The 25,562-nt window shown below is 36.5% G+C and overlaps 2 protein-coding genes across 5 annotated transcripts in view; both read left to right on the top strand.

The window, feature by feature from the left end:
* LOC109856769 (homeobox protein TGIF2LX-like) overlaps nt 1–5,766 on the top strand; it is a 34,011-nt gene extending 28,245 nt beyond the window's left edge. For all 3 annotated transcript variants that reach the window (XM_020432411.1, XM_020432410.1, XM_020432409.1), the window contains 4 exons: nt 232–533; nt 3,173–3,465; nt 4,476–4,640; nt 4,921–5,766. In XM_020432411.1, the coding sequence (XP_020288000.1) occupies nt 246–533; nt 3,173–3,465; nt 4,476–4,640; nt 4,921–5,188 (1,014 nt within the window). In that variant the 5' untranslated portion in view covers nt 232–245 and the 3' untranslated portion in view covers nt 5,189–5,766. The remainder of the gene's footprint in view (nt 1–231; nt 534–3,172; nt 3,466–4,475; nt 4,641–4,920) is intronic.
* A 7,538-nt stretch (nt 5,767–13,304) lies between these two features.
* The window catches only part of LOC109856781, a 13,874-nt gene continuing 1,616 nt past the window's right edge, over nt 13,305–25,562 (top strand). The window contains exons 1-3 of one of the 2 annotated variants that reach the window (XM_020432438.1): nt 13,305–13,324; nt 24,716–24,988; nt 25,108–25,385. In XM_020432438.1, the coding sequence (XP_020288027.1) occupies nt 24,724–24,988; nt 25,108–25,385 (543 nt within the window). In that variant the 5' untranslated portion in view covers nt 13,305–13,324; nt 24,716–24,723. Of the gene's footprint in view, nt 13,325–23,907; nt 24,989–25,107; nt 25,448–25,562 lie in introns of those variants that run through there. The other variant, XM_020432439.1, reaches the window with a different exon arrangement.

Below are 25,562 nucleotides of genomic sequence, written 5' to 3'. Positions count from 1 at the left end.
TATATAATAAAGTACTTATATTTTATTATATGTTATTATAAAAATTACTTATATATAAATTTAAAGAAAATTAAAGAGAAAATGCTGTGTGTTAATACATATCTCAAATAATCGAGTATAATAATAATAGTAATCAAACAATTAGCGCGCGCGCGCTTGGACACGTACCATATTGTATTTTGCACAGTTATGTTGTTTACTTATTTTTTACTTTTTATTTATTATGTTTAGGTGTAAATAATACGATGCATCCCAGAGCAGAGCCGCAGTCATCAAGCACATCTGATGACGACCCTAGCGGATCAGATGAGACTGACAACTCGTCGCCGAATATGTCGCCGAATCACCGCAATCCACGAAACACGGCGACTCAAAATCAAAACGCCGGCATTAACCGAAGACGGCGCGGTAATTTGCCAAAGGAAGCCGTCATAATCCTGAAGCATTGGTTGTCGGAGCATAAATACAACGCGTATCCGAACGAGAGCCAGAAAGAGACGCTGAGCCGCTCAACCGGCCTCTCGAATTTACAGGTAAATATTTTATTTTTATTAACATTTTGCCTTCTCGTTGCACAAACTGGCGTACAGGCAGATCGAATCGAGCCTACTAGCCAAAAAAAAAAACAAAAAAAAATCATTTCGTTAAATCTTTTTACTTGTTAAAGATGTCGTAGTGACTCGATAAGCTTTGTGCGACTCGATACAATTATTATTATTTTGTTTTTAATCTCTTTTTAATCTCTCTTTTGCTCCTAATGCCGCTATTCGGCACCCACAAAGTAATTCATCAAGATTAACGCCTGTTGTATCCGGCATTTGCTAAATATCATTCTTTTTATTAAATATAATTTAGTATATACGAGAGCGTAAGAATTTGGAAAATACGAGAACTGTCTATCTCAGGAGCGCCCAATCTCTTGCGGGTTGCATTTCACGTTGTTTATAGACTCGCTGTTTAAATTGACATCTTTGAAACAAAATAGACATCTCCGGTATCTACGCGTACATTGTGTACTTATGGAACGACGTCTCGTCCAGCGGTGACGCGCTGATGACTAATTTTACCGGCGCGAAGGGATTAATGAATTTGCTGTTATTTAAATTCTAATAACAAGCTCGTAAACTAATTTTTTTATTTTCATTGTTCTGAGCAAGATTTATTTTTAATTCCTATAATATGAAAATCTGTCCTAAAAGGGATATTCATTTCATTGCCTAACGTATACACATTTTGCCTGAATACCTTGAGCGAGATGTGCCACATCACAACACATTTCAACAACTATTGATCAAAACCAGTTTGTAAAACTAGGGGAATTTTTTTCTTAAGTCTACAACAGTAGATCCGCCATCATGAGATCCAAATGATCAGTCGGTTGGTCAGTAAGATCGGGTGATTATATAACTTTTATTCCTGTGGATTCTTGTATAATTGACTATTTCATCTCTCACGGTAAGTAGATTCAAATCGTGTAGTTTCATTTGTAAATGTACCAAGAGTTCATCAGAAATAATCTTTAACATTTTTCACTGGAATCTTTGTATAATTTCAATTAGACGAAGTGGTTCTCCATAACTGTGAATACCATAGATCCAAATAGGTCGATATGACTTTATATATCAATAATTTATTATCAAAAACTAAGTTTAGAGTTACGACCCAGTATCCAATACATGTTCCGTAACTTAATTCCTGTTTTGAAGGGTGATAGAAGCTATTGTATAATCGAAATGAGATACCAATTAAATAAGATACCAATGAGATACTAATTAAAACAAACCGGTCTGTAGGCAAGTCAGCTTGTAAAGAACAGGTATAGCAGGGATTCCAATATACGCTAACCTGCGGTACTCTATCTCGAATCGAATAGAGTCTAGTATGGATTTCTTCATAAAATGTCCAACAAATGGCAATCAGCAAGATGGGATCTTAAAAATAGTATAAAAGCAGTTTGGGAGATTCATTTTAACTTCGAACGAAGACGCGCATCGGGCCATATACGATATAGAAAGCTTGTGAAATATCAGAAGAGCAATATTTTGTCTTCTTGAGAGAAGAACTTCGTGTGTTAAAAAACTTATGAATTTAATCAATTGTGCCATGTTTCTGTCGAGTCCAAACTGATCTAATCTAGAATTAAATTCGTTTCTTTTATAAATGGCATCATTCTCGAAGGTAATAAGGATTCAAAAATCTTAGCTAGTATAGGCAACAGACTGGATTGGTCTGTAAGACTTTGGGATTGTCAAGTCTTTTGTGTCAGGTTTGGGTATCATTTTCGCTCGAGCAACTTTAGGAAGTTTCTAAATTGACAGTTACGAGCTCTCTTAATCGGGAGCTTTTTCTTTTTTCATTCGAACTTCCTGACAACTGCCATGATCTCGGACTTTGAGAAGCTTTTTTGAATTTGTTTATCCAAATAGACCAAGGCATTAGAGGTGCTCAATATATATTAAATTCGCGTTCAGGTGTATCCTCATACAGGTGAAGATTTTATTAAAAAGGTGTTCAGCAAAAGTTTGAGCCTTCTCAATATCTAGCTTCGAGCTCACTTACCATTGTCGCATCGCAAGAGAGAAGAGGTAATTAATGTTGCCTTTTATCGCAACTGTTTTAGTTTTCTCCAGTCTTTCCGAAGAGAGTAGTCAGTGGCAGCGGAAGCATCTAATTTGTTGTAAATACATTTGAGACACTGTAGTTTTTTTTCTATATATTAAGAAGCCCAGCTTCTTCAGAGAGTAGATTTTCCAGGACACTGCCTAGCTTACCACCTGGGTAACTTCCGCATATGTTTTATCCGTTGTTCGTTAGTTAGTTTTGATCCACTCCAGATATTTTATTTCCCTGGTTATTTCAATAAACGAACTGACGAGCATTCCCCAAATCCGTTACCTGGGAAAGGCGTCCGATGACGGACCAGCAACGGAGAGCGAGATATAAATTTTGTATTTTTCTGAAAAAAAAAATAAAAGAATTTTTTCAAACTTTTTTTCTAATATTTTAAAGTTCAATACAACGTACGTACATTACGTTGGATATTAATGACTCAAAAAAAAAAAAAAGACGATTTGTTAGTGGGTTTACTTTCTTATTCGAGTTTAGTTTTTTTTTTTTTTTGCTTACCTCGGCATCAATTCGCTAATGGCACGTTTGGTGTCGGATGTTACAGGTGTGCAATTGGTTTATCAACGCTCGACGACGAATTTTGCCCGAAATGATCCGCAGAGATGGCAAAGACCCCCAGCAATTTACGATATCGCGGCGCGCTCGCCGCGTACAACCTGCCGGTGCTATTCGTCAGGGACGTCGAACACCTCCAATGGAGGAGGAACCAATGGAAGCTGAAAACGTCCCGATAAATCAAAATTGGAACTTACCGGGCATCGAAGCAGAAGCTAGAATCGCGGGGGAAGAACAACGCGAGCCGCATCGTGACTACGATGAGGAACCCTCTTTTAGCAGGCAAGTTATCATTTATTTAAGTTATTATTTACTTAAAAAATTGCAAATTTTTTTAAAATCGAAGGATAATAAATATAAAATATTCTCAAAATAGAACCAAGAAGAATTCGGTCAGAAAAACTGATAACTAATATTCAACTAATATTTTTCTATTAAAATTTTCTAATTAAATATCATTATTTTTATCTCGTAATTTTTCTAATTAAATATCATTACATACGATATGTAATTCAGATAAGTGGATATATGTATGCATATACAAATGTATACAAAGTGTATGAAAAATTTTTACACAGCCGAACTGCGAAGATTGATTGTAGGAGTAATCTGAACCGAAAAGTCGTGTATCATTTTGCAAACTTCGCAATAGTTATTGATTAATCGCCACTTGCTTGTGTTTTTGCTCTGTTTTTCTTGTTCTCTTCATTTCTCAAGAGATTACATAAAGTAAGCCGTTCTTCTTTACAATACTGAAAATCATACACGGTCCTACTGAGGTAGGACCATTGCTTCCCACGTGCTTATTCGATATTACATTGGATATTAATTAATTACTCAATAACTATTGCGAATTTTGTAAAATGGTACATGACTTTTTTTTGGTTCAGATTACTGCCTTCACACTGTGCCAAAACTTTCAGACACCCCGTATATATACAGGGTATTTTGCGAATCTCGCAAAAGTGGTAAAGAACTTTTTGACTCAATATAATCACTCACGAGAGATTGTGTGTATACAATCACGGAACATCCTGTATATAGTAGCAAATATATTAATATTTTCTAAATAAAATTATTTTATTATTTAAATTTTGCAAGAGTAAGTGACAAACACATCTATAAAATATTATTAACGAAATAAAAAAGTAAACGTATCCGAGAAATATTACGTACATCTTCTTGTACGTAACATTTATACATATGTAAGAAAAATTACGTTACATATGTATAAGAAGAATGAGATAGGTGAAAAAAAAACTAGATATATCACACAAGATTTGCTTCCGCAGAAGCGAAGATAGTCCGAACGATTATGAGAGCAGTCTCAATGGGTATCACAGTGAAGAGGATCGCCCTTCGATACGGTGGCCCAACGTAATCGTTCGCCCGTATGCGGAAGCCCAAGTCGAGCAGTTAGACGACAGTGCTGTCTCTCATCTTCCTGCTCGACCAAGGCAAGTTCAACCAAAAGAAAGCATATTTTTTTTTTTTGCAAAAATTTGCTATTGCTTTCTAACGGTTTGTGAGCGTCCAACATTTGCTAAGCAGATCGCATACTAATTCTTTTTTTTTTTTTTATTTTGTCCAGCAAAATATAACTGAAACTAATTAAAACATGACTAACAATAAATAACACGCGTATTTTTTTGATAAAATACGATTGTGTTATATGTTGTGTGTGTTTTTCTTATGTTTGTAATGTAAATGTAACGTCTATTTTGTATGTATATACAGAAATACCACCAGTCCTGAAAGTTCCTCAAGCGAAAAATCACCACCTGAACCTGCTGCTTATTGGAGCGCCCCGCGAGAACATCTTTTGGCTGCTCCTGAAGTTCAACAACAGCAACAAATTGAAATCGACAGTCGCGGCATGCCACCCGGCAGTCTTGAAAATGCTTTTTTTTATCAGGATAACGGCGACTCTCTGCATATGTTGGTGGAACTGGCCGTCGCCAGACCTTATGCTCTTCAAAACACATCGAACAACAGAAGAGAATAAGTAAAAACTTTGTCACGATTTCTAATCCCAGAATCCATCTCATTCGATTTATGTTGAATTTCTTTTCGAGAAGCGTAAATAAATCACGCTACAAATATATCTATGTACAACATGTATTGTACATACATGAATTACAATTATAAATATTAGCGTAATGATGAACTCTTTAAAATGACACGTTGTAATAAAATGATAAATATTTCTAAATACTTGTTTGTGCCACTGCATGCGCCTAAAAACGTAATCTTTTTTCTTGGAGCTTGGATTAAAGTTGAGACGTTTGCCGTATTTTAAGTGAACGATTAGATATGCAATATGATTCTTATAATAATTAAAATAAATGCTGGTAATGCGCTACTGCAGCGGCAACAACATCACGGCTTTCGAAAAAATTTGTGTGAATTGTGTTTCTCATGTCTTCATTTTTATCATTGGAAGATTTATTTTTAATGCATAACTGATACAATTTTTGTACTTTTGTGAAAAACTAAATTGTCATTTACATATCCACTATTCTTTTCAGTCTCTTTCTTTTACCTTCTTTTTTGTTCAAATTTTTAAATTTGTTTCCGAATAAGAGAGAGAGAGAGAGGGAGAGGGAGGGAGGGAGAGAGAGAGCATATGACAGAGCTTGACATTGTAATGATATAAACGAGAGAAAGCACAAAATTCTCTGAAACACTTTTTTTTAGAGATCGACGACTGTTATCGTCGCATCAAAGAACAAATTTATACAATCGTCCACTTAAAATGTGAATTTTAATTTGTTCTGAAAAAAAAAAAAAATTAGAGAGAGAGAGAGAGAGAGAGAGAGAGCCGTTATTTTAGGTATGTACGAGCGGTAACGCTATCAAAAAAACAATAGCGCGTCAAAAAGAGAGTCAAGAGTCGTCGCCGCCGCCGCGACGTGTTACGACGTGTCGTTTTAAAAAGATTTCTAAATCAACATATTGTATTTTTACTTTTTCGATTAGTAACCAATATTTAAATGACGAGGTCATAAAGGACTTCCGTCCTTTATTTACATGTAATGACATAAAACGACACGAAAAACGAAAAACTTCTGATTTCTATCAGCAAAATATAATAAGATCTGAATAAACATATCTATGTGATAAGAAAAAAATAAATGCTCACTTAGCACAGGGGAACGCTATTTCTAGAGCAGTTAGTATATCAGAATGGTATATAAACCAGTGACACACACATGCAGGGATAAAAACAAAGTAACCAAAACCAACGAGTGCCAAAGTGTCAGCCGAGCATTATGGAACTCCGCCTTAAGAGAAACAAGTCTGAAACAGTTATATAAGCATTTTATTAAAAAAAAAAACTAAAAAAAAAAAAACGAAATAAACAAACTGTACAAGTACAAAATAAATATTCGCTCTTCGTACTATACTTACTGTAGAGACGTTGTTAGTTAGACTAGAATCCCCCCCCCCCCAAAAAAAAAAAATTTTTACGCGGCCTAGAGAGATCCTATATTGAAACTATTATATTACTTCTAGCAATAGCGTTCCTGCTCACACAAATGTTTTTCTCGATTTTTACGTTAATTATATATTGAAATGTAGATTTATATATTTCGATATATATATATATTATAAATTATGTATATCCAACTTTATATATGCGAATTTATAAAGAAAACGCGGACTTAAAATTATGAGACTGTAAAAAAAAACAAAAAACAGCACATATATAACACGCGTGTGCGCGCATATGTATATGTGTGTACATATATGCGTGCGCACGTTTTTTTTTTTTTTACGTATATAAGTCAGCCAAATCCGTTTTTGTGAAAAAAATACGGATCTTAGAGACGAATCTTCTAGGAATTGCATTAACACAGAATGGTTTACAACATCAACATGTTTACATTTATATAAGTTCCATTTGTCGGAGATGTATCATTTTTATACGTTTGTTGTTGTCTCCGGCAATATCTTAAAAGCTTTCCGATTGCCTTATTTCAGTTCTCGAGTCGTTTTTTTTTTTTTTTTGTAGTTTAACTGTCATTTAATATGGCTCTAGAGATATTATTATAAATATTTTCTTTTTGCCTTCGCAGTTCGCATTTATGTGTCGCGTTGTTGTATACGAATCGTACTTTGAATCAAAATTATATAACGATATACCAGGGTAATGCATTTGCGCATATAAATAAATCGAAATCCAGAGACCAACGCTCTTTTCTCGTTTGCGTGAACACGAATTGATAAAAAAAAGAAATAACAAAATGGAATAAAATTATGGGAAAGCTTTACACACACATCTATACGCAAGATGCGATCGAAATAATGGGTGCAACCGAGAAATAGGTAATTAAATAACTCGAAAGTGCGGAATATAAAAAAACGTTTTCTAAACTAAACGACAAAATGATAAATAAAGAATTACAAAATGACGAAAAATTTAATAAATAAAAAGTTAAGAGAAATAGAATTTTATTTTTTCGCATTTTTGACTTATTTTTGTATAAAGAATTACCTTTATCTCGGTTTTCTTTTCTGTTGTACCAACTTGCATTCGATTGCATTCTGTTTATAAATAGTTTGAGAAACACGAAAAAATGGCGCGCGTGCACACACACAACTACACACACGCAATACACAACATATATTTTGGGAAACAAAAACCAAAGACTATTTGTTTTTTTTTTTACAATTATTAATTGTGTTTTATAAAGAATAGGCGTGATCTTTTGTCGTTTTTCTAGAAAAATTATCTCTGCTACACGTTTATGGCAGAGATGTTTTGTAAAAAAAAAAAACGACAAAAGATACGTTCCCGTTAAGCGAAAACGTTTTGCTGAGTATGTAAAGAAAGTATGTGCGATTGTAACATTTATAACGTTAAGGTGAGATTGAGAAAACTTTCCCCAATTCTGATGCGAAAAAAATTAAGATCGCAATTAAGATCGCGCTTGAGAAAAGTTTTTGCTAAGTGGTATGTAATAACGTTTGTTAGCAAGCTCGTTACGTAAACCTCTATCGGGATTCTTTGGGATTTTATGAAAAGATGTGAACTTGTGTTCATTGACACAGTTGTTCGATGTATTAGACAACTGAAAATAAAAATATATTTTAATATACCGCAATAGTCACATATATATATATATATAAATATACATATATTACAATAATAAGATAGAAAAATTTCTAGCAGTTGTGGAAATTTTTGTTAAGATAAAAACTATAGAAAAAGCGGTGTGATAGAATTTGACGCAAAAGTGAGAAAAAAGATTATTGGCAGGCGGAGAAAAAGAAGAGATTGACGGAAAGGGAATGACAAGAAATTGACAAAATGCAGTGATATTATAATTTTCATATCGCAAGATGAAATTACAAATTTTCAACGTAAATGTTAGCTATAATAATGATAACAATAAACCCGATCTACTTATTGTCTAATTAAAAAACTTATATTTGCTACATAATCAAGACAAGATTCCACGAATGGCAACTTTTCAAATAAAAATTAGATTGTGCAAAGTATAAGAGAATAATAAAAGACGGATATTTACATTTTACATTTTTTTAAACAAGAACAGAAAAAAGTCAAAATGAGATGTAGGAACAGTTTTCATCTTGTGAAACACATTATTGTTGCAAAAAAAAAAAAAGAGAGCTAACGACGCTAAAGCAAAGTGTTTAAAAATCTTCTTTTTTTACGCTATAAAGAATTTTTCATTATTGTTTCTTTTCGAGGAAACTTTTTGAGAAACTCTTTTGAACATTACAAAATTCAAATTGTTTCTCGAGACGTCAGAAACATCGTTCTTTTCGTGGCAACGCTTTTTTTTTTTTTTTTTTTTTTTTTTTTTTTTTTTATGCTTTCACTCGTACATTATTCTTCTGATTTGTTCTTTTCTGATTTTTTTTTTTTATTTCATTTTTTCCTGTCCCGTTTTAAACAAGTAACAAGCAGTTGATTTTGCTCGCTGTTTTAAGTTTTTCGTTTGCTCTTCATCTTTTCCCTTTAATTTTTTTTATGTTATCGTGAAAAGAGAGACACGTTTAAAAAAAAAAAAAAAGAAAAGAAAAGGAAATTAGGTTGTGAAATTAAGATTGGAGTCGCTGAGGAAATCCGGCTTTTTTTTTAAGTCGGCAACAAGTCAGAGATTCCTATCGGGGGATATATATAAATATATACCCGATAGATAGATAGAGAAAAGAAAGAGGAAAATCAGAGGGATATATACGCGACACATCCCTCGACTGTAAATATTAGGACAGAAAAACAGAGTTGTGGGTTTACATTTACATCTGGGGGATTTATATACGTAATATTGTTTAATAAGAATTTGATAACAGAGATGATAATAGAGATTAGTACACGGGCGAGAAGAAAAATTTGAAAAACTTTGATTTGAACAAGATGATTTTTACAGGATGTCTTTCTTCGAAAAGGAAAACAAACACATGTGTACACTATATATAAATTTGCGAATAACGAGACATCCTATATATATATATGTGCGTGCGTGATGCGGGATCGTTGTTAAAAAAACTTTTTTGTCGCGATTGATGAACTTGCTTATCTGTCATATAAGTGGCGGTACGTCGAGTGTCCTAATCTCTCAAATAATTCTCCGTCTGTTAGAGAACGCGCGTTATTGCTAATTAATTTTGTATATTGAACACATGTACAAGACATTTTTACAAGGATCTCGATCCGGCTAGTGTACAAAAAAAAAAACTTAAACGAACTGTAGAATTAAGCGTGCCTTTATATATCCCAACTTTTTTTCGGGATGTCACTTAGCGACTATTGTACAACAACGACGTTGAAACAATTCACCTGATAATAATGGCGAACGCACTTAACAAATCCGTTATTACAATATATATCGAAGACAACTTTCGACAACGAAGCGAACAAGAAGAAGAACGACAAAAATTCGCGCGTTTCTGCTCATCTAATCGATTAGAATTTAAGACTCTTCCGGAAAAGTGTTACTTGGTAAGAACGACAAGTATATATGTACTTACTGTGTGTTCAGTTAGAATCTGCGAAAAATATGCTCGGCACCACGTCGATGTTCGTGCTCGTCTCGGTCTTTTCACACACCTCAACATCGCGCGTAATATTATTGAACAAAAACAAAACAAAAAAAAACACTGAGATTAACACAAATATCGACGTGGCAATAAGATTTTTAAATTTGTTTTTTTTTTTTTTTTTTTTACCGTTGAATTTTTCTTCCGTCAGAAAATCGCAAGATAAACTGGCCCGAATCGATGCAGCGCGCGTGACTGATTTTTTTGTTATTTGAAGAAATTTTGTATCGCTTCGCGTCGCGTCTTCTGTTATACGTCGCCTTGTGTGTTATTTGATTCTCGTCGTCGCGAATGATATAACCGTTTTGACTGTGCTGTACTCGCGGGGCCGCGAATAATCAGGAATCAACGCAAACAATCAACACCGCGGACTCGAAAACACGTGCGGGGGGAGTATGGCGTTCCACGAGAATAATCGCGAAGTCCTAATGTATATGCGTGAGGTACGCGGACTCACATATATATACTATACATATACGCGAGAGTCGCCGACATAGATTTGTGTTGTGGCCATTGAGAGATTATAAGTTTTATTAGCCTGCACGCGCGCGCGGAACCTGTTGGAGAGATAGAGAATGATGATCACGTGGGCAAGTTTCACTCTCCGCGCTTGGATAAGAAGCATATATCTTGTTTTTTCTTCGGACAATAACTGAACGCGCACATAAGTGTTATTGTTTAAGCGATTTTTAAGAAATGTACCACTTTTTAAGTTTGTTTTTTTCACACACACGTATACAACGCGCAAAATGTACAGGTGCCATAATAATAACGACTTAACGTAGACGTTTAAGCGTTTCGGCTAATTATTGATTTAAGATTTAAGCATGTTTACACACAGCGTTATATTGTACGATTTACGTAAATAGTCATAATGTGTATATGCCCATTGTTTTTTTTTTTTTTTTTCTTTTTCCCCCGTTCTCTCTTGTCTATCTCGGATCTACGTGATTTGTTTTTGAATTGACAAAAAAAAAAAAAAAACAACTTGTTGTTACAAACGCGAGACTCGCGCGCGTCCTTTGACATTGTGCGGCTGCAGGTATCGCGTCCGACGTCTCCGTCTTCCGAGATTCTCTTCTCCGCATTCTCGAAATATATATATATATATATATGTATATCGTTCCTTGTCTCTAAGCTTGTAAGTAAGCGAAGATCTAATGTGAGAATGATGAGTTTTTTTTTTCGCGATGGCGCATCGATATTTCGCACGACCGCGTAAATAAAGCGCACACCGCGAGGATCGCGCGCGCGAGCCTTCGTAATAATTGAGGTATTTAGTATTTAGTAAGACCTCTCGTTCTTATCATCTCTTTTCGCAAATAAATATGATAAATCATGTTGAGAAATTGTTTTTCAAAGGTACACGGCAGAAATCGTGCAGAAACATCTGATAAGGGGAGGAGAATTTCACACATTCGGGACTTTTCAGCAAAGAGAAGATACAGAAAGAAAATTTCCATTCGTCATTCGAAATAATCAAAAATGTATTTATCTCTTCTCTGATCGAATTTTAAAAATCGCAATAAAAACTTATAAAAAAAAAACCAAGAATCAACGATATCCGTGATAGAAGAAGTTTCTGCACGATTCTCGTCGACCCTTAAGTTGTTTTTATTTACCCTTCTTTTTTTTTTTTTACCGATAACTACCTTTGCCTAACTCCTTTTTTGTCCTCTCACAGCGTTTTCTATTTACCGCTATCATCGCGTGGACGTTTTCCTCGTCGATTTTTTTTCCTTTTTTTCGTTCTCCGCTCCGTGTTTTATTTGTATAATGCCCATCTCTCTTCCTTTTCCGCGTCGTTCCTCGTTCTTTTGTTCCGAATATCTCGCGACGTAAATGCCCCCATACGCAAGGTTCCTCCACAGAGAGAAGGTGGTGTCGTATGTTAATACGGAAAGGAGGGAGGATCAAGAGAAGCGCTCCGCAGTCGGGAGATCCGAGCGGTAGCGTGCGGATGCCTCGATAGTGTGTCAGTCTGAAAGTCGGTGAGCGAACGAACGGAAGCGGCGAATCCGTTTTCTCGCGCATCGCGATGAAAAAAGACGACGGTGGAAGTGTTCTTCAGAAACGATCGGGGTTCAGAGACGAGTGAGAGATCGCGACACAAAAGTGTCGCAAACAAAAAAAAAAAAACTCACAGAACAAACCATGTTCACGCGAATTAACGCGATTGGAACTTAAAAAAAAAAAAAAAAAAAAAAGACTTGATTCGCGTCGACGAATTCGGCCGGGTTTAATTCGCTGGTTTATTAAGCCGACTGGGTTGATTGCGCCGGGGGTTTGGATTCTCGATTTCGCAAACAACTCGTCTTCGATCGTAAAAAAAAAAAAAAAACGAGTCATCTCCGATGCAAGTCGAGAAATTGCAAAGCGCGACGAAGATATATATATATATGGTCGCGATTGGAGTTTCGCGCTTGAGATGAAGCGTCGCGGATAATAAGTAAGTAAGTAAAGAGAATCGACGGGGCGATCGGTCCGTCGTCAGCTCCCGCGATGATAAATCGCGAGTCGCGCTCGCGAGAAGAAGAGGCCAATATCCGCTCCGTTCTCCGAGAAGAATTAGTGCGAACGTGAAACACACACGTTGAACGTAAAACAACGAGAACAAAAAAAAAAAAAAAAACATTTTCTCCGCGAGAAAACTGGATTACTCGCTCGTTTTACACACTCTTCTCTTCGCTCCGTGTTCTTTTTTTACATCCGACAATGATCGAGACAAACGCGAGATGAGCGCCGTATTTTACGGGGGAAAAAAAAAAAATAAAATACAAAGAGGGTGACGCGCGCGTAAAAAATTTAAATAAACAAATTGCATCGGTCGTCGCAGCAAGAAAAAAACGCCGCAGCGGCGTTTTTTTGAATCCGAAGCAGCGAATCGGCCAGTTTGTGTTTCATTGTTGAATCGGCTCTGTTAATCAGTGTGTGTCAAGATTTACCCTACATATCACCCGCACCGTCGGCGTGCAATTTTTTACGTTCGCTGCGAATCGCCGCGCTTCGTGCGCGCGCGCGCACGCGCGCGTCATCGTCGCGAAGTATCTCGCCTAACTGCTGAATCAAGGTGAGATAATTTATATGCGATATAACTATGTGATATAATTTAATAAATCAAATCAATGTTTCTCACTCGTTAACGCGACGATCCGTGGCGTTGAATCTTTTTTTTTTTTTTTCAGCGTGGTTACTCCAGAATGTTGTAATAGGTATAATAATTGCGTATGTAATCAAAAAAACGGCGAAATCGTTAATAACCGGAAAGTGACGTAGCTTTTGTTTTCGCAACACACATTCTAACACGTTCGACGCGTTTTCGCGCAATGAAATATTTTACGGTGTGGTAGTAAAGCGCGGTCACACACAAGATAGGATAGATGCATCTTCGCGATGTTACGCTTAATCGAGCATCAAACGTTTTTTTTTTCTTCCGTGTGTGTGTACGTTCCGTACGAAAAAGATTTCTATGTGCGCGCGTGTGCAATGAAATGAACAGGTGGGATCTCTCCCGGGACGCGACGAACGCCGGTTAGAGCGTTGCAGCGAACGGATTAATCCTCTCCATAGTTATAGGCACGTGTGTATAGTGGATTTACTCCGAAGCTTATGATTACACCAGTTGAAGAACCGACGACTAGACCACATGCATAACGGTTGTGTGAACACAATTTTCATCAGAGCTTGAATATATATATTTTCTGAAATACCGCGACGAGAGAAATTTCTTTCATTTTATTTCCGACCGATATGCAATAAAAAAAATGCAAGAAAAAAATCTGCGTTGTTGTGAAATAAATTTAATACAGGACCGATAATATTGTTGTTTGTTTGAATACGGGTTCTTATAACGATATTTTTTAAAATTTTTCGGTTGTAGTTGGGCAAGTGTGAACACCATTTGCAGGGTGTTTTGCAATAAATAAATCTGCTAATTAGTTCACACTAATGCCCAACTACAACCGAAAAATTTTTATATAGGACGTTGCGTATAAACGAGATATAAAATTGAATATATGTTATTAAAAATATATTATTTTTTTTTTTTACGGAAACGCGCGCGCCGATAACGTGTCAAAAGATTTGACTAATATTGCGTATATTCTATAATTACAAGACGTGATTGGTACTTATCGTATTCACAACGCAAGCAAGTAATAATTATCTCCGCCCTCTCGTGTAAGCGGTATGTTCGGTATCATCAAAATCTCTCATAAGTTGCGTCTAAAAGATCGTGACCTCTTGTTGTGACCGGCGTGTTTCGTGCGTTCAAAACCCGGATTTTCCATAAGCTATACAACTCGCCCCGCGGAGCCCACTTGACTGGTTTTAAATCTGGTATACCCAGGTACAGAAACACATGTGGTATTATATATCCGGGCTGTGGCCTCAACCTCATGATCGTCCACGTGTGGGACACGTGTCCCCCGGTGTGGGACACGTGGACGATCATGAGAGAAGATATCCTCAATATCGATCGACTCTTTCGAGTCGAATTTTTATAAGATTCTTATTATTAACTTCTTCCGATTTTTTTGTTTATTTTCAAACATTTAAGTAAAAATTGATATAATTATATTATATACACAAAAAATATTATGTACATAGATATAAATTTGTTACTGCTTTTAATATAGTTTTATTAATTTTTAACTTTTCTTAATTTTTTAATAAAAAAGAATAAACCAAAGAGCCCCTATAATATTAATAAAACTTTTCTTAATTTCATATTTTTCTTTCAGGACATTTATTTATAAGAGAAAAGTAGAATTATTTCTATTTACATCTATTTCTCTATATTTACATAAAATAGATATATGTAATTGCAATAAAATATAGTATATAATAATTATGCTAATTGACTATTGTATTTATTTGATTATTCTGTTTTATATCTGTGATTTTCACTCAAACCTCTTCTCTCTAATCGCACGTGACACAGTCCGCAACGGGAATTGCCACATTCGCTTTCGTACGTGCGATAGTATATGCATATTCGCATCAGACGACAGTAATGCGATTAACGCGGAAAATTCTCTACGTTCTCACATATTGATCGGGTTATCGAATTGCTTCAAATTTGATTTGTTGGTAAGAGACAACAAACATAACTTTCCGCAGTCGAGGATTTAAAACTCCGTATATGTGTGATTTGTTTTTTAATAAAACTAATTTTTTAGTATATTAACAAAAAAAATCGGAAAAAGTTAATAAGAAGAATCTTATAAAAATTCGACTCGAAACAGTCGATCGATTGAGGATATCTTCCCTCGTGTGGGACACGTGGACGCATCATGAGGTTGAGACCACCCGGATATAATATCACATGTTGTCACTCCCTATGTATAACTACATAAGTGTCACATATGGGATTTTCAGTTGTCAAAATAAATACCTTGCAAGTTATATCTAAGAAAAAAATTCGACCCATAGAGGGTTAATGGCTAATGAAAATTGAATTGCCAATTTTTCAAATGTTTCAAATTTTTTCTACTTTTGCATTGTAACAATTCTATATGGAATGAAAGTTTTCACGTGAAAGTAAAACTTTTCTTTAAGAAATCTTATGAATAGAAATACAACGGGTTACCGTGGTATCTTTTTTTTTTGTATTGTAATAAATCAATAATTCTATATGGAATAAAATTTTTTATTCAAAAGTAAAACTTTCCTTTAAGAGACCTTATGAATAGAGATACAATCGGCTTGCCGTTTTACTTTTTAAAAAAGTTTCACTTTTGAATAAAAACTTTCATTCCATATAGAATTGTTACAATAAAAAAGTAGAAAAAATTTGAAACATATTTGAAAAATTGGCAATTCAATTTTCATGAGCCATTGAAATAACATTAAAATAATCAATCAATCGCTCGTGAAATAGTCAAATAAATCAAAAGGCAGATACGAGCAGTAAAATACAGGTTGGTCGTGTATAAAAATTTGTCTTTATTCAATAAATAGACGTTTCAATAGACGAACACATTTGAAATGTGTTCAGTACACATTGTATTATTGTACTTTATTGACATCATTTCATTTATTTGTCAGTGATGTAGTGTACTAAAATGTTTCTTCTTATTTAAACTTTAATTTTTCATACCGAAGAAGGTCCAAACTTGTGTGACCGAAACGTCTATTTATTGAATAAAGACAAATTTTTATACACGACCAACCTGTATTTTACTGCTCGTATCTGCCTTTTGATTTATTTGAACATTAAAATACATTCCTAAATGTAAATGTAACACTAAATTTAATATAATAATATTTTTGACAACAATTATATATATGGTTGTTTTTATTAATATAGTAACAAATTATAGTTTTATATTAAAAACAAATCACATGTACAGAGTTTTAAATCCTCGACTGCGGAATTTATAAACAACGCTGACGAGTCGACTAACGCCGTTTCTTGCTCACGATGACTGTACGTTTCTGGGATATACATAAGTTATTGTTACAAACATATTCGGACAGGTTGTCTCGTGAATAGCTGAGAAATGCATTTTGCTACTTGAGCATGAAGAGAGTTGTGTTTGTGATCTCTCACCAACAAATAAAATTTGAAGCAAATTCGATAACCCAACCGTCTGTGTCTGCTTCTCTTTGTAAATAATCATTAAGTACTTTCCGAGTAATAAAAAAATATTATAAAAATGTATAATATATCTATATAAATATACATATATATGTAAACTAATAAATATGTAAATAGATGGATTGATATCGTTGTAACATTTTAATTGGTATTGCAACATTCGTAAATTCGTCCTTTTTTCGGATAATTACCACAATGTAATTTCCAATCCAATTATTTATCTAAAAAAACAATCGCACGTGTCGTGTTGTACTAGAAAATAGCCAGATTACACGACCGCGCGATAATAATTACTCTTCGATACACATGGCTACGTGCCTACGCGCTTGCTTCTATACGCTGTAAATTAATTCAATAAAAACTGCAACATACATCGCGCACGTAAGTGAGCCTCGAGGATCAGTGAAACAAATCTAGAAACAAATAATCCTAATTGCGTGCCAACAAAAGTAGTTGTAAATTTTAGTTTTTTACGCAATTATCATCAAGCGATAAGTGTGTAGCGTTTTCTTTTTTTTTAAATGTTATTATAACAGCAATATTCCTTTTGCCCAACTCTTCATTTGACAAAAACCAACAGAACCTAATGGAAGAAGACGCGTGTCGAATTTTATACGAAAAGCAACGAGAACGGACGAACAAACTTTAATGACTCGATAAAGGGGATGAGAACATCTTTTGTTTCTCTTCTTTCTTTTGTTTTTTTTTTGTCAGAAAAGTCGCCGAGAGTGCGATTCTTTAAAGTGCGGCGAATTACGATATACTACCGTTAACCGCGAGTATAGAAGGCACTAGGTCAAGAATTTGCTGCATTTTGATGCGAAGGAACATAAAATGTATATATACATCCGCACGTGTAACGTGGATGTGCATATAGGATCGCTTCGTTTTTGTAACGCGCGCCCGAACTGAGTTGAGAGACTGTGTATTATAGACTTAAACTCACACATCGCGTTTATCCTCGAAATTGACTCGTTGCAGCTCAACCGTGAATGTCTATCTTTAGACACATACGCCGGAAAACCAGGTTAGAGAGGGTTAATAACTCGGATCGAGAAAACTTTCTCGAATTAACGGATTGTATTCTTGAGATTGAACAATCGCTCGGACGTGACTCGAATGAACGTTAGGGTCTCTGGATCTATTTTTAATGAGACTTCGACTGTACTCAAAGAGACAAAACATAGAAAACGATTTCTCTTTTTTGCTTACGCAGGTGGGATCATAGACGTATGATATATAGACTGCGCGTTCCCTACCTTTGCCATGTTAAGAAAATGTCTTCAACGTGGAGAGAGAGAGACAGCTGGTGTTGAATAGTAGCATCTCATCTTTGTCCAGCGAAGTAGTGGGGTAAATGATAGACAGAGAAAGAGTTACTATTCAAAGTATTGTAGGAAATTTTGTTGGATTAAATAAATAAAATAAATAAATAATTTAATAAATAATTATATAATGTCTGTTTACACTTATGCGAAGACAATAAATAAAAGAAAAAACAACTTATATACTCTAGGCTACTAAGTCAGAGCACGCAAAAATCTTCGGGCGTCTTGTGTTTTCGGCGGATTCTGATCTTCTGTCGTCTCTCGGCTTTATACCCTTTACTTCGACTCGGTTTTTCATTTCGAATCTGTCGGTTGAGTCGTAATCGATAATCAACGAATACAGCAGAGGTGAGGACAAATAATATTGTCGCGCAAATATACAAGTTTATTATGAAACATTCGCCGTTAATACAGAGACACCACAAAGATACGACAAATAAGATATATAATATTTTCTCCACAAGAATACGAAATATAATTTTGTTCCTACAGTATGTGTTGTCTCTCTCAACGTTGAAGACATCTTTTCAGCCAAACGCGCAGTCTATATATCATACGTCTATGGATGGGATATACAGTCGTTTTGTGAAAGCTATTGTGAAATACAGATTCTGAACGTAGAAGAAAAGATTATGTATACAGGATAAAGAAATTTTTGGATTCCTCCATTATTTCTTTACATTCCATTTGCATCTTCCACTACCAATTCAAGCTGATTGGAGGGCCGGATTCTTAGCTCGCTTTTAAGTCAATAAACTTGAAAGAGACCGGTCCAGAAAAATTTCTGACAATGCAGGTTAGAGGACTTCCTACTCGCAGCCCCTTGCCCCTTGCACGATACCCTCGAGCCGAGAGAACCTTAGGTTGTTCTTGGAAATATATCTATAGCATACTAAGAGGATGAAGAAATTTTTGCATTTCCCAATATTCCTTTTTATATTCCTCTTGCGTCTCTCACTACCAATTCAAGCTGATTGGAGATCCGGATTCTTAGCTTGCTTTTAAGTCAATAAACTTGAAAGAGCCCGGTCCGGAAGAATTTCTGACAATGCAGGTTAGAGGACTTCCTACTCGCAGCCCCTTGCCCCTTGCACAATACCCTCGAGCCGAGGGAACCCTGGGCAGTCTTTGGAAATATATCTATAGCATACTGAATTCAATGGAACAAAAAGTCAGAACGAATGAAAACTCGTCCGTGCATTTCCCCTACCAGAAAACTCCCTACTCCCCCCACTTGCTGTCAGCGGATGTCCCGCAGCAAATCCTGAACTATGTATTCTCACTTTGCGCCCCGCCTTTCTTCTCCCCTAGCGCAGCTCGATTTTTTTCTCTCAGTGTAGGAGTAGGGTAGAGTCGAAATGTGCGCGCGCAAAAATCGCTCAGACAGTTAACACATTGTTGACCGGCAATTTTACTGAAAATTTATCTCATGTTACCGGCTATTATTTCGTAATTGGAAGTGGAAGTAAAACAATAAAAATAAACTTTAATAAATTTTATTTATTATATTCAACTTTTAATATTTCTTAAAAACGCATCACGAGTTAACTCGTGACCGGTCAGCAACGTTCGGCCACAGTATAGGTAAGAACAGTAGGTTCACTCTCCGCCATATTGTTGGTTGTGCGATTTGGTCATGCGCGAGAGACAACTTTTAGTATAAGTTTTCGGAGAGTGAATATGAGAGTGAATACCTATACTGTGGTATAGGTAAGAACAGTAGGTTCACTCTCCGAAAACTTATACTAAAAGTTGTCTCTCGCGCATGACCAAATCGCACAACCAACAATATGGCGGAGAGTGAACCTACTGTTCTTACCTATACTGTGGTTCGGCCATAAAAACACGAGTTAACTCGTGACCGGTCAACAATGTGTTAAAAAAAGCATGTTAAAAAAATTACATAAATCAAAAAAATTGTATAGACGTAGTTGTGTGTCTGTAGGCAATTAAAAGCATGTTGCACCGGTCTGCATCGTTAATCACCGCGCACAGAAAAGAACAGAGACATATATGTCTCCTCTCTGTTTTGCGTCTCTTTCTCTCCGTTCTGCTAAACCCAATGAATATCACACACGGAAATGTACATGTTGGATCTCTGGTTGTAAATGTCTACGCTGAAAAAAAATCACGCCGACAACTCATCCCGAGCAACAAAAAAGCATTCCGATTGCGGGATGATGTGCGAGACATTTTTGCACAAAATTGCCTGCAGGCAACAACCTGCAGTTCTTAAAATCGACCCGGTTTTACGGGAAGGTGTATAACGGTGCCTCGTCAAAAAAAAACCACGCACGAACCGCAGCGGTTCCAATTTCGGACGCATCGCGGGACGGACGGTAATTTCGAATTGGCTTAATTCGAAGCGTCGCGCCGCCGGTGTGCGCGCGTCTTCGTTTCTCGTGACGCGACGGCGCGCATATCAAAATATGCGGGTCAATCATTTCGTATTCCTCGCGATGTGCGCTTAGCGGTCGCCCCACCTTATTACGTTCTTATTCTCTTTCTTTTCTTTTTCAACGGCGAACTTCACTCTCGCCGTGAAAGACAATGTATGCCACAGTTCGTCCAAGATCTAGATCGTATCGGGTTTTATGATGATTATTATTATTGCGTTTTCGCGTTGATTTCTCGCGCGAGATATAATTCGCGATATATATTTTTCCTCTAAGTTGTTTTTTTTTTTTTTTTTTTTTTTAAGATGCGAAGCAGAGACGTTCGAAGCACGATCGATCGGTTTTCGAGAAAAGTCCGAGTTCGGTCGCCCGGATTCAAATTTTCTCGGCACAGGTTCGCAAAACAATATATATATCGTATATATATGAATATCACGATGTAAACAAAAAGCAACAGCGAGCCACCTGTGAGTCACTTGTGAATCGACCGGTTTCGCACCTTCGCAATTTTACCACATTATTACTCCCATTTTTTTTCAGTTCTCTTATTATTGTTCTCTTTATTATTTGTCACATATTTTTCGCGGGGTTTTCGCGTCGCAAGCGAATTGAAGTTTTTTTACTTCGAACAAATTGTGCAGTGCGAGGAATGTAGGCGAGGATATACATATACGGACAAGCACGTACCTCTACATATGGGATACACATGCACAACTCGCGTTTTTTCTAGGGCGAAGTCCAAGTCGCCTGGTTTCCCTTAACGCGCTATTGCCGTTTATACTGTTATACCGATCAAAAAGGGTACCGGTAAAAACTCTCTGCGCTACCAAAACCTACTGAACACGGCTCACACGTACCGGAATCTCGATAACTGTAACTAGAGACGAGACTACACGTATCGTCCACACTCGACGCAAAGGGGAGGAAAACGCGATCGCGCACGCGATCGAAAGATGATGCATTGTCCGGTTGGTGTGCACTCGTCACAATTTAGACAACCGGCGATCGGCGCCGCGCGTTATACCGCTATTGCCACTTTTGCAAAAAAAAAAAAATTCACGTAATTACGGAAACAATTTTAAATTGGAAAAAACTTTTACTTTAAAGAAAAAAAACAGAAAAGGTAGAAGGGGTTATTTGCGAGATGCAAATTAAACATCCGGTATGGATTTTCGAATTAAACTCAGTTCAGAATTATTATGCGCGTTAACTACTAATTTAAAAAATTCGTGAAAGTGTACAGGTATAAAGGTCGAACTAATTTGCCCCGCACGACAATTATATGTATATTAATTTTTTTCTTTTCAACGTGTAAATTAATACACGCGTGAAAATTTGAATTAAATTTCACACTACGAAATATATTTACGGGTCATACGAGCCGATGTTGCAGAATGTTGCGCGGAAAAATGCGTATGTATAATTGTTCGCGTGTAAATTTTTACGCGCGACGTTTTTGAATTGAATATCAAAATTCTTAAATTCATATTGGATATGCTGGATTTGCATCACACATATAAATGAGAGATCCCATCTACCCCCCTAACTAATTTTGAAAATATTGCGAAAAAATACTCCTCAGCCAGGAGTCGAATCTGAAATCTCCGGCTTTCCGGGCCGTCGCTTTTCGGGCCGTCGCTTTCCTCGTTAGGCTACCGAGGCACTTGGAGCTTGTCTCGCAATACGAAAATGCGTATATATATATACCCAGCAAACAATTTCTGACTGCGCAGACCTGGCAACAGAAACTGTGTGCAGAATCGCTACAATACGAAAACATGCTTTGTGTGCTGCCAAAGCTGTTGACACACGGACACAAAAAAACGTAACGTGATCACCAAAACTCACCAAAACCATATCCTACTGAGGACACAGATGGATATGGATTTGGTGTGGCAGTTGGCGACAAAATCGTGACATCTGACAACCAAAGTGTTTGCTGGGTATATATATACGCATTTTTATATATACGTATTTTTCCGCACAACATCCTGCGATCGGCTCGTATGACCGTAAATATATTTCGTAGTTTAGTAACTTATCGAGCTTCAATAAGATTTAATTGTTTAAATTTAACACGTTCGCTACGTGTCGGATATATGTGTGTGACACGCCGGTTGTTGTTTCAAGAGACCGGTGTCATCCGTAATTAGTATTGTTGCGCTCACGGCAGCGTCACAATCGCGTTGATGCGCTTTGCAGAAAGAAAAGAGAACGCCTCAATATAACACAATAGAGTTTTATTAGAGAACGCTACAAAACGCCGCGGAAAACGTAAAGGCCGATGATTGATGAGCGACAATCATCCGAGTCTGGCAGCTCATTCTCTTGACCCTCTCTATCAACAAACCCCTACCTGAAAACAAAAGCGTCCAAGCGATCGATCGTTGACAATATCCATATACCTCGTGGACGACACGCCGCACCTCGCAACACTATGTTAAAAGAAAACCGTTTGATCTGTGGGGAAGGTGTTTACACGTTCACGCACTTCGGTCTGTTCGGAAAAGTCGAATAGACCGCGATAGCGAACGTGTTAATACTGGCCTTAATATTTAGTTGCGTTATGCGTTAATTGACACATTTAACCTTTAGAGCGCCGGAAAACGCCTAGAGGCGTAAAAAAATGAAATTTTTTTATACTCATTTTTTTTAAATCTAAATTAAATAGAAATTATTAAAAATAATTTCTATTATCTATAAATTAATTGTAATAATTGATCGTGTCCGAACAGTATCACAATAACACAGGTTTTAGATTCAACTTGTTACTGCAGCGAATCTAATTATATATAAATCAATGATCTACTTTAGATGTGGATATGGATTTCGGGGTTCTCGCCACCTAGCGGTGATTTTTGCTACTATTAAATGAATATTGTAAAATACGTTGATAAATGCTCAGCCAAACGGAAAAAATTTTTTAGAAAAAAGAAAAAAAAACTCAAATGTCGGTTGATGGCGCCCTCTATAATGTTTTCCAATCGATAATGATACAAACTGACTTTATTTGATCAGATAAAACATAAATAATGCTAAAAACAAAAAAAAATAGTGCAATTGAATGTTTTTTTGAAATTTTGAAAAGTTTAACATTCGGCCTTATCGTACCTGGCCGGGATACGCCTCTAGGCGTAAGGGGTCTGACTCGCCAACATCTTAACTTAGTTTGGCCCTAACTTAGGGACCTTAGACCACATTTCTATAGAAAAATACGATTTGCAAATTTTTCAAAACCCCGGCGCTCTAAAGGTTAAAAATCTATATTTTTCATACGCACATTCCAGCGTTCGGCTCTTAAAGTTCTTATTTTTTTATTTGTTTGATACACTAAAAAAAGAGCTTTTATAAATATTTGTTAAGAAAAACATTTTTTAATTCGATGACGAATTGCTCGTTTGTCCGTCCGTTTTAATGAACAGTATCCTCTATACCTACAAATTAAATCTCCAGTTGACACAATTGGCTCTTGCTAAACTTGCGCTCGTCCCGAATATCAAACAGGCGAAAATTTTCTTGTGCTGTCGCACAACCATCGTGTCGTCCGCGTTCGTGCGTTCGCACAAACAGGATGTAATTGCCGCCGAAGACGACGACGACAAAATCCATACGACGAGTTACGTGTCGAAGAACGAAATTTTTTTTCGTTCGACTCTTCTTCGAGGAGAGTCGCCGCGCGTGTATACCGTAAGTCTCGTAATTACGCGAATACGTACATATACACGCATATGCGTTGCACGCACGCGTCGCGTTGCGGGAATTTATCGCAAATAATTTCGCGATATATCAGTATACAAACGTGTGCGGCCTACTTGAAACGTCGTTGCGTTCATTAGAAAAACCGGGAATTACACGCGCGCGCGACTCTTCTCCGCGTATTCATAAATAAAATCATTAATCTAATCTGCGATCTGTGTCTATCGCCTCGTACTGTTCACCTATTAACCTTTTTTTTTGAACATAAAAATTCTCGTCTTTAACCGAAAGGGATTATTAGAATACTTAAAAATTCTTAACGCGTAAATTTTATTACCTCGTAAATTCAAGTTGTTGATAATTATATACTAACTAAACGCGCCGCTTATGAAAAGGCTTGATGATTGTTTTCACACTTATAATAGATTATTGATTGACAGCTCGCAAAATGACACGAAAGAATTTTCTGCTGCTGCTCGGTCTGATTATGTTGAACGAATTATCTACGTCAAGTGTGGGAAATGCGAAAAAAGAACCGCATCATCAAAGTTTTCATCACAGACAAAAACGAGTTCTTTGGTTCACGAATGACGGACGGATCGCTTTACCCCCCGGTACCGTCATGACCATTACGCCTACTTTGGCCTTACCATTCGTCAGGCATCCTCCATATGGTTTTCTCAGCAATATGACCATTAGTCTGCCGTTTACAAGTAAGTAAATATCAGAAAAAAAAGTCACAGACATTTACAATATAATAAATTTTAACTGGTGACCGGTTTAACTGGTGATTATTGCTTTGGGATTGATGAAAATCAATAAAATGTTCCAGTCGATTTCGACAAACTGGGTCTAACGGATAACGAAAATCCTTACGGTGCTCTCCCGCCAGCTTTTGACAGAAAGCTGAAGAGCCGACAGGCGGGCATGATGATGGCAGACTTTATCGCGGCATTTATCAAACGCAGATTGCACAAACGGGACGTGATGGAAGTGCCGAAAAATGCATTCCACGGCGGCGAACGGGCTTTGCTCTACGGTACCGCCGAAGATATGCTCACCACTTTGGGAATGAACGGGAAAGCGTGTTTATTGAGAGCGATTTGCGAGATTCAGGGCCACCCTTTGAACAACTTCGGTCTGATCGGCGAAATGCTGAAACTGTTTCTCACGTAAGTCATCTAAAACAAACAAACAAACAAAATTGTTTTACATTTTTTCATATAAAAAAAAAAAAAAAAAAAAAAAAAAAAAAACTCCGAATTATATATTTTCAGTGCTAGCCGA

The sequence above is a fragment of the Pseudomyrmex gracilis genome, unplaced genomic scaffold (assembly GCF_002006095.1).
Source record: "Pseudomyrmex gracilis isolate BER0280 unplaced genomic scaffold, ASM200609v1 scaffold_135, whole genome shotgun sequence".
Classification (NCBI taxonomy): Eukaryota; Metazoa; Arthropoda; class Insecta; order Hymenoptera; family Formicidae; genus Pseudomyrmex; species Pseudomyrmex gracilis.
Note: the sequence above shows the minus strand (reverse complement) of the source record. Positions and strands in the feature narration are given on the sequence as shown.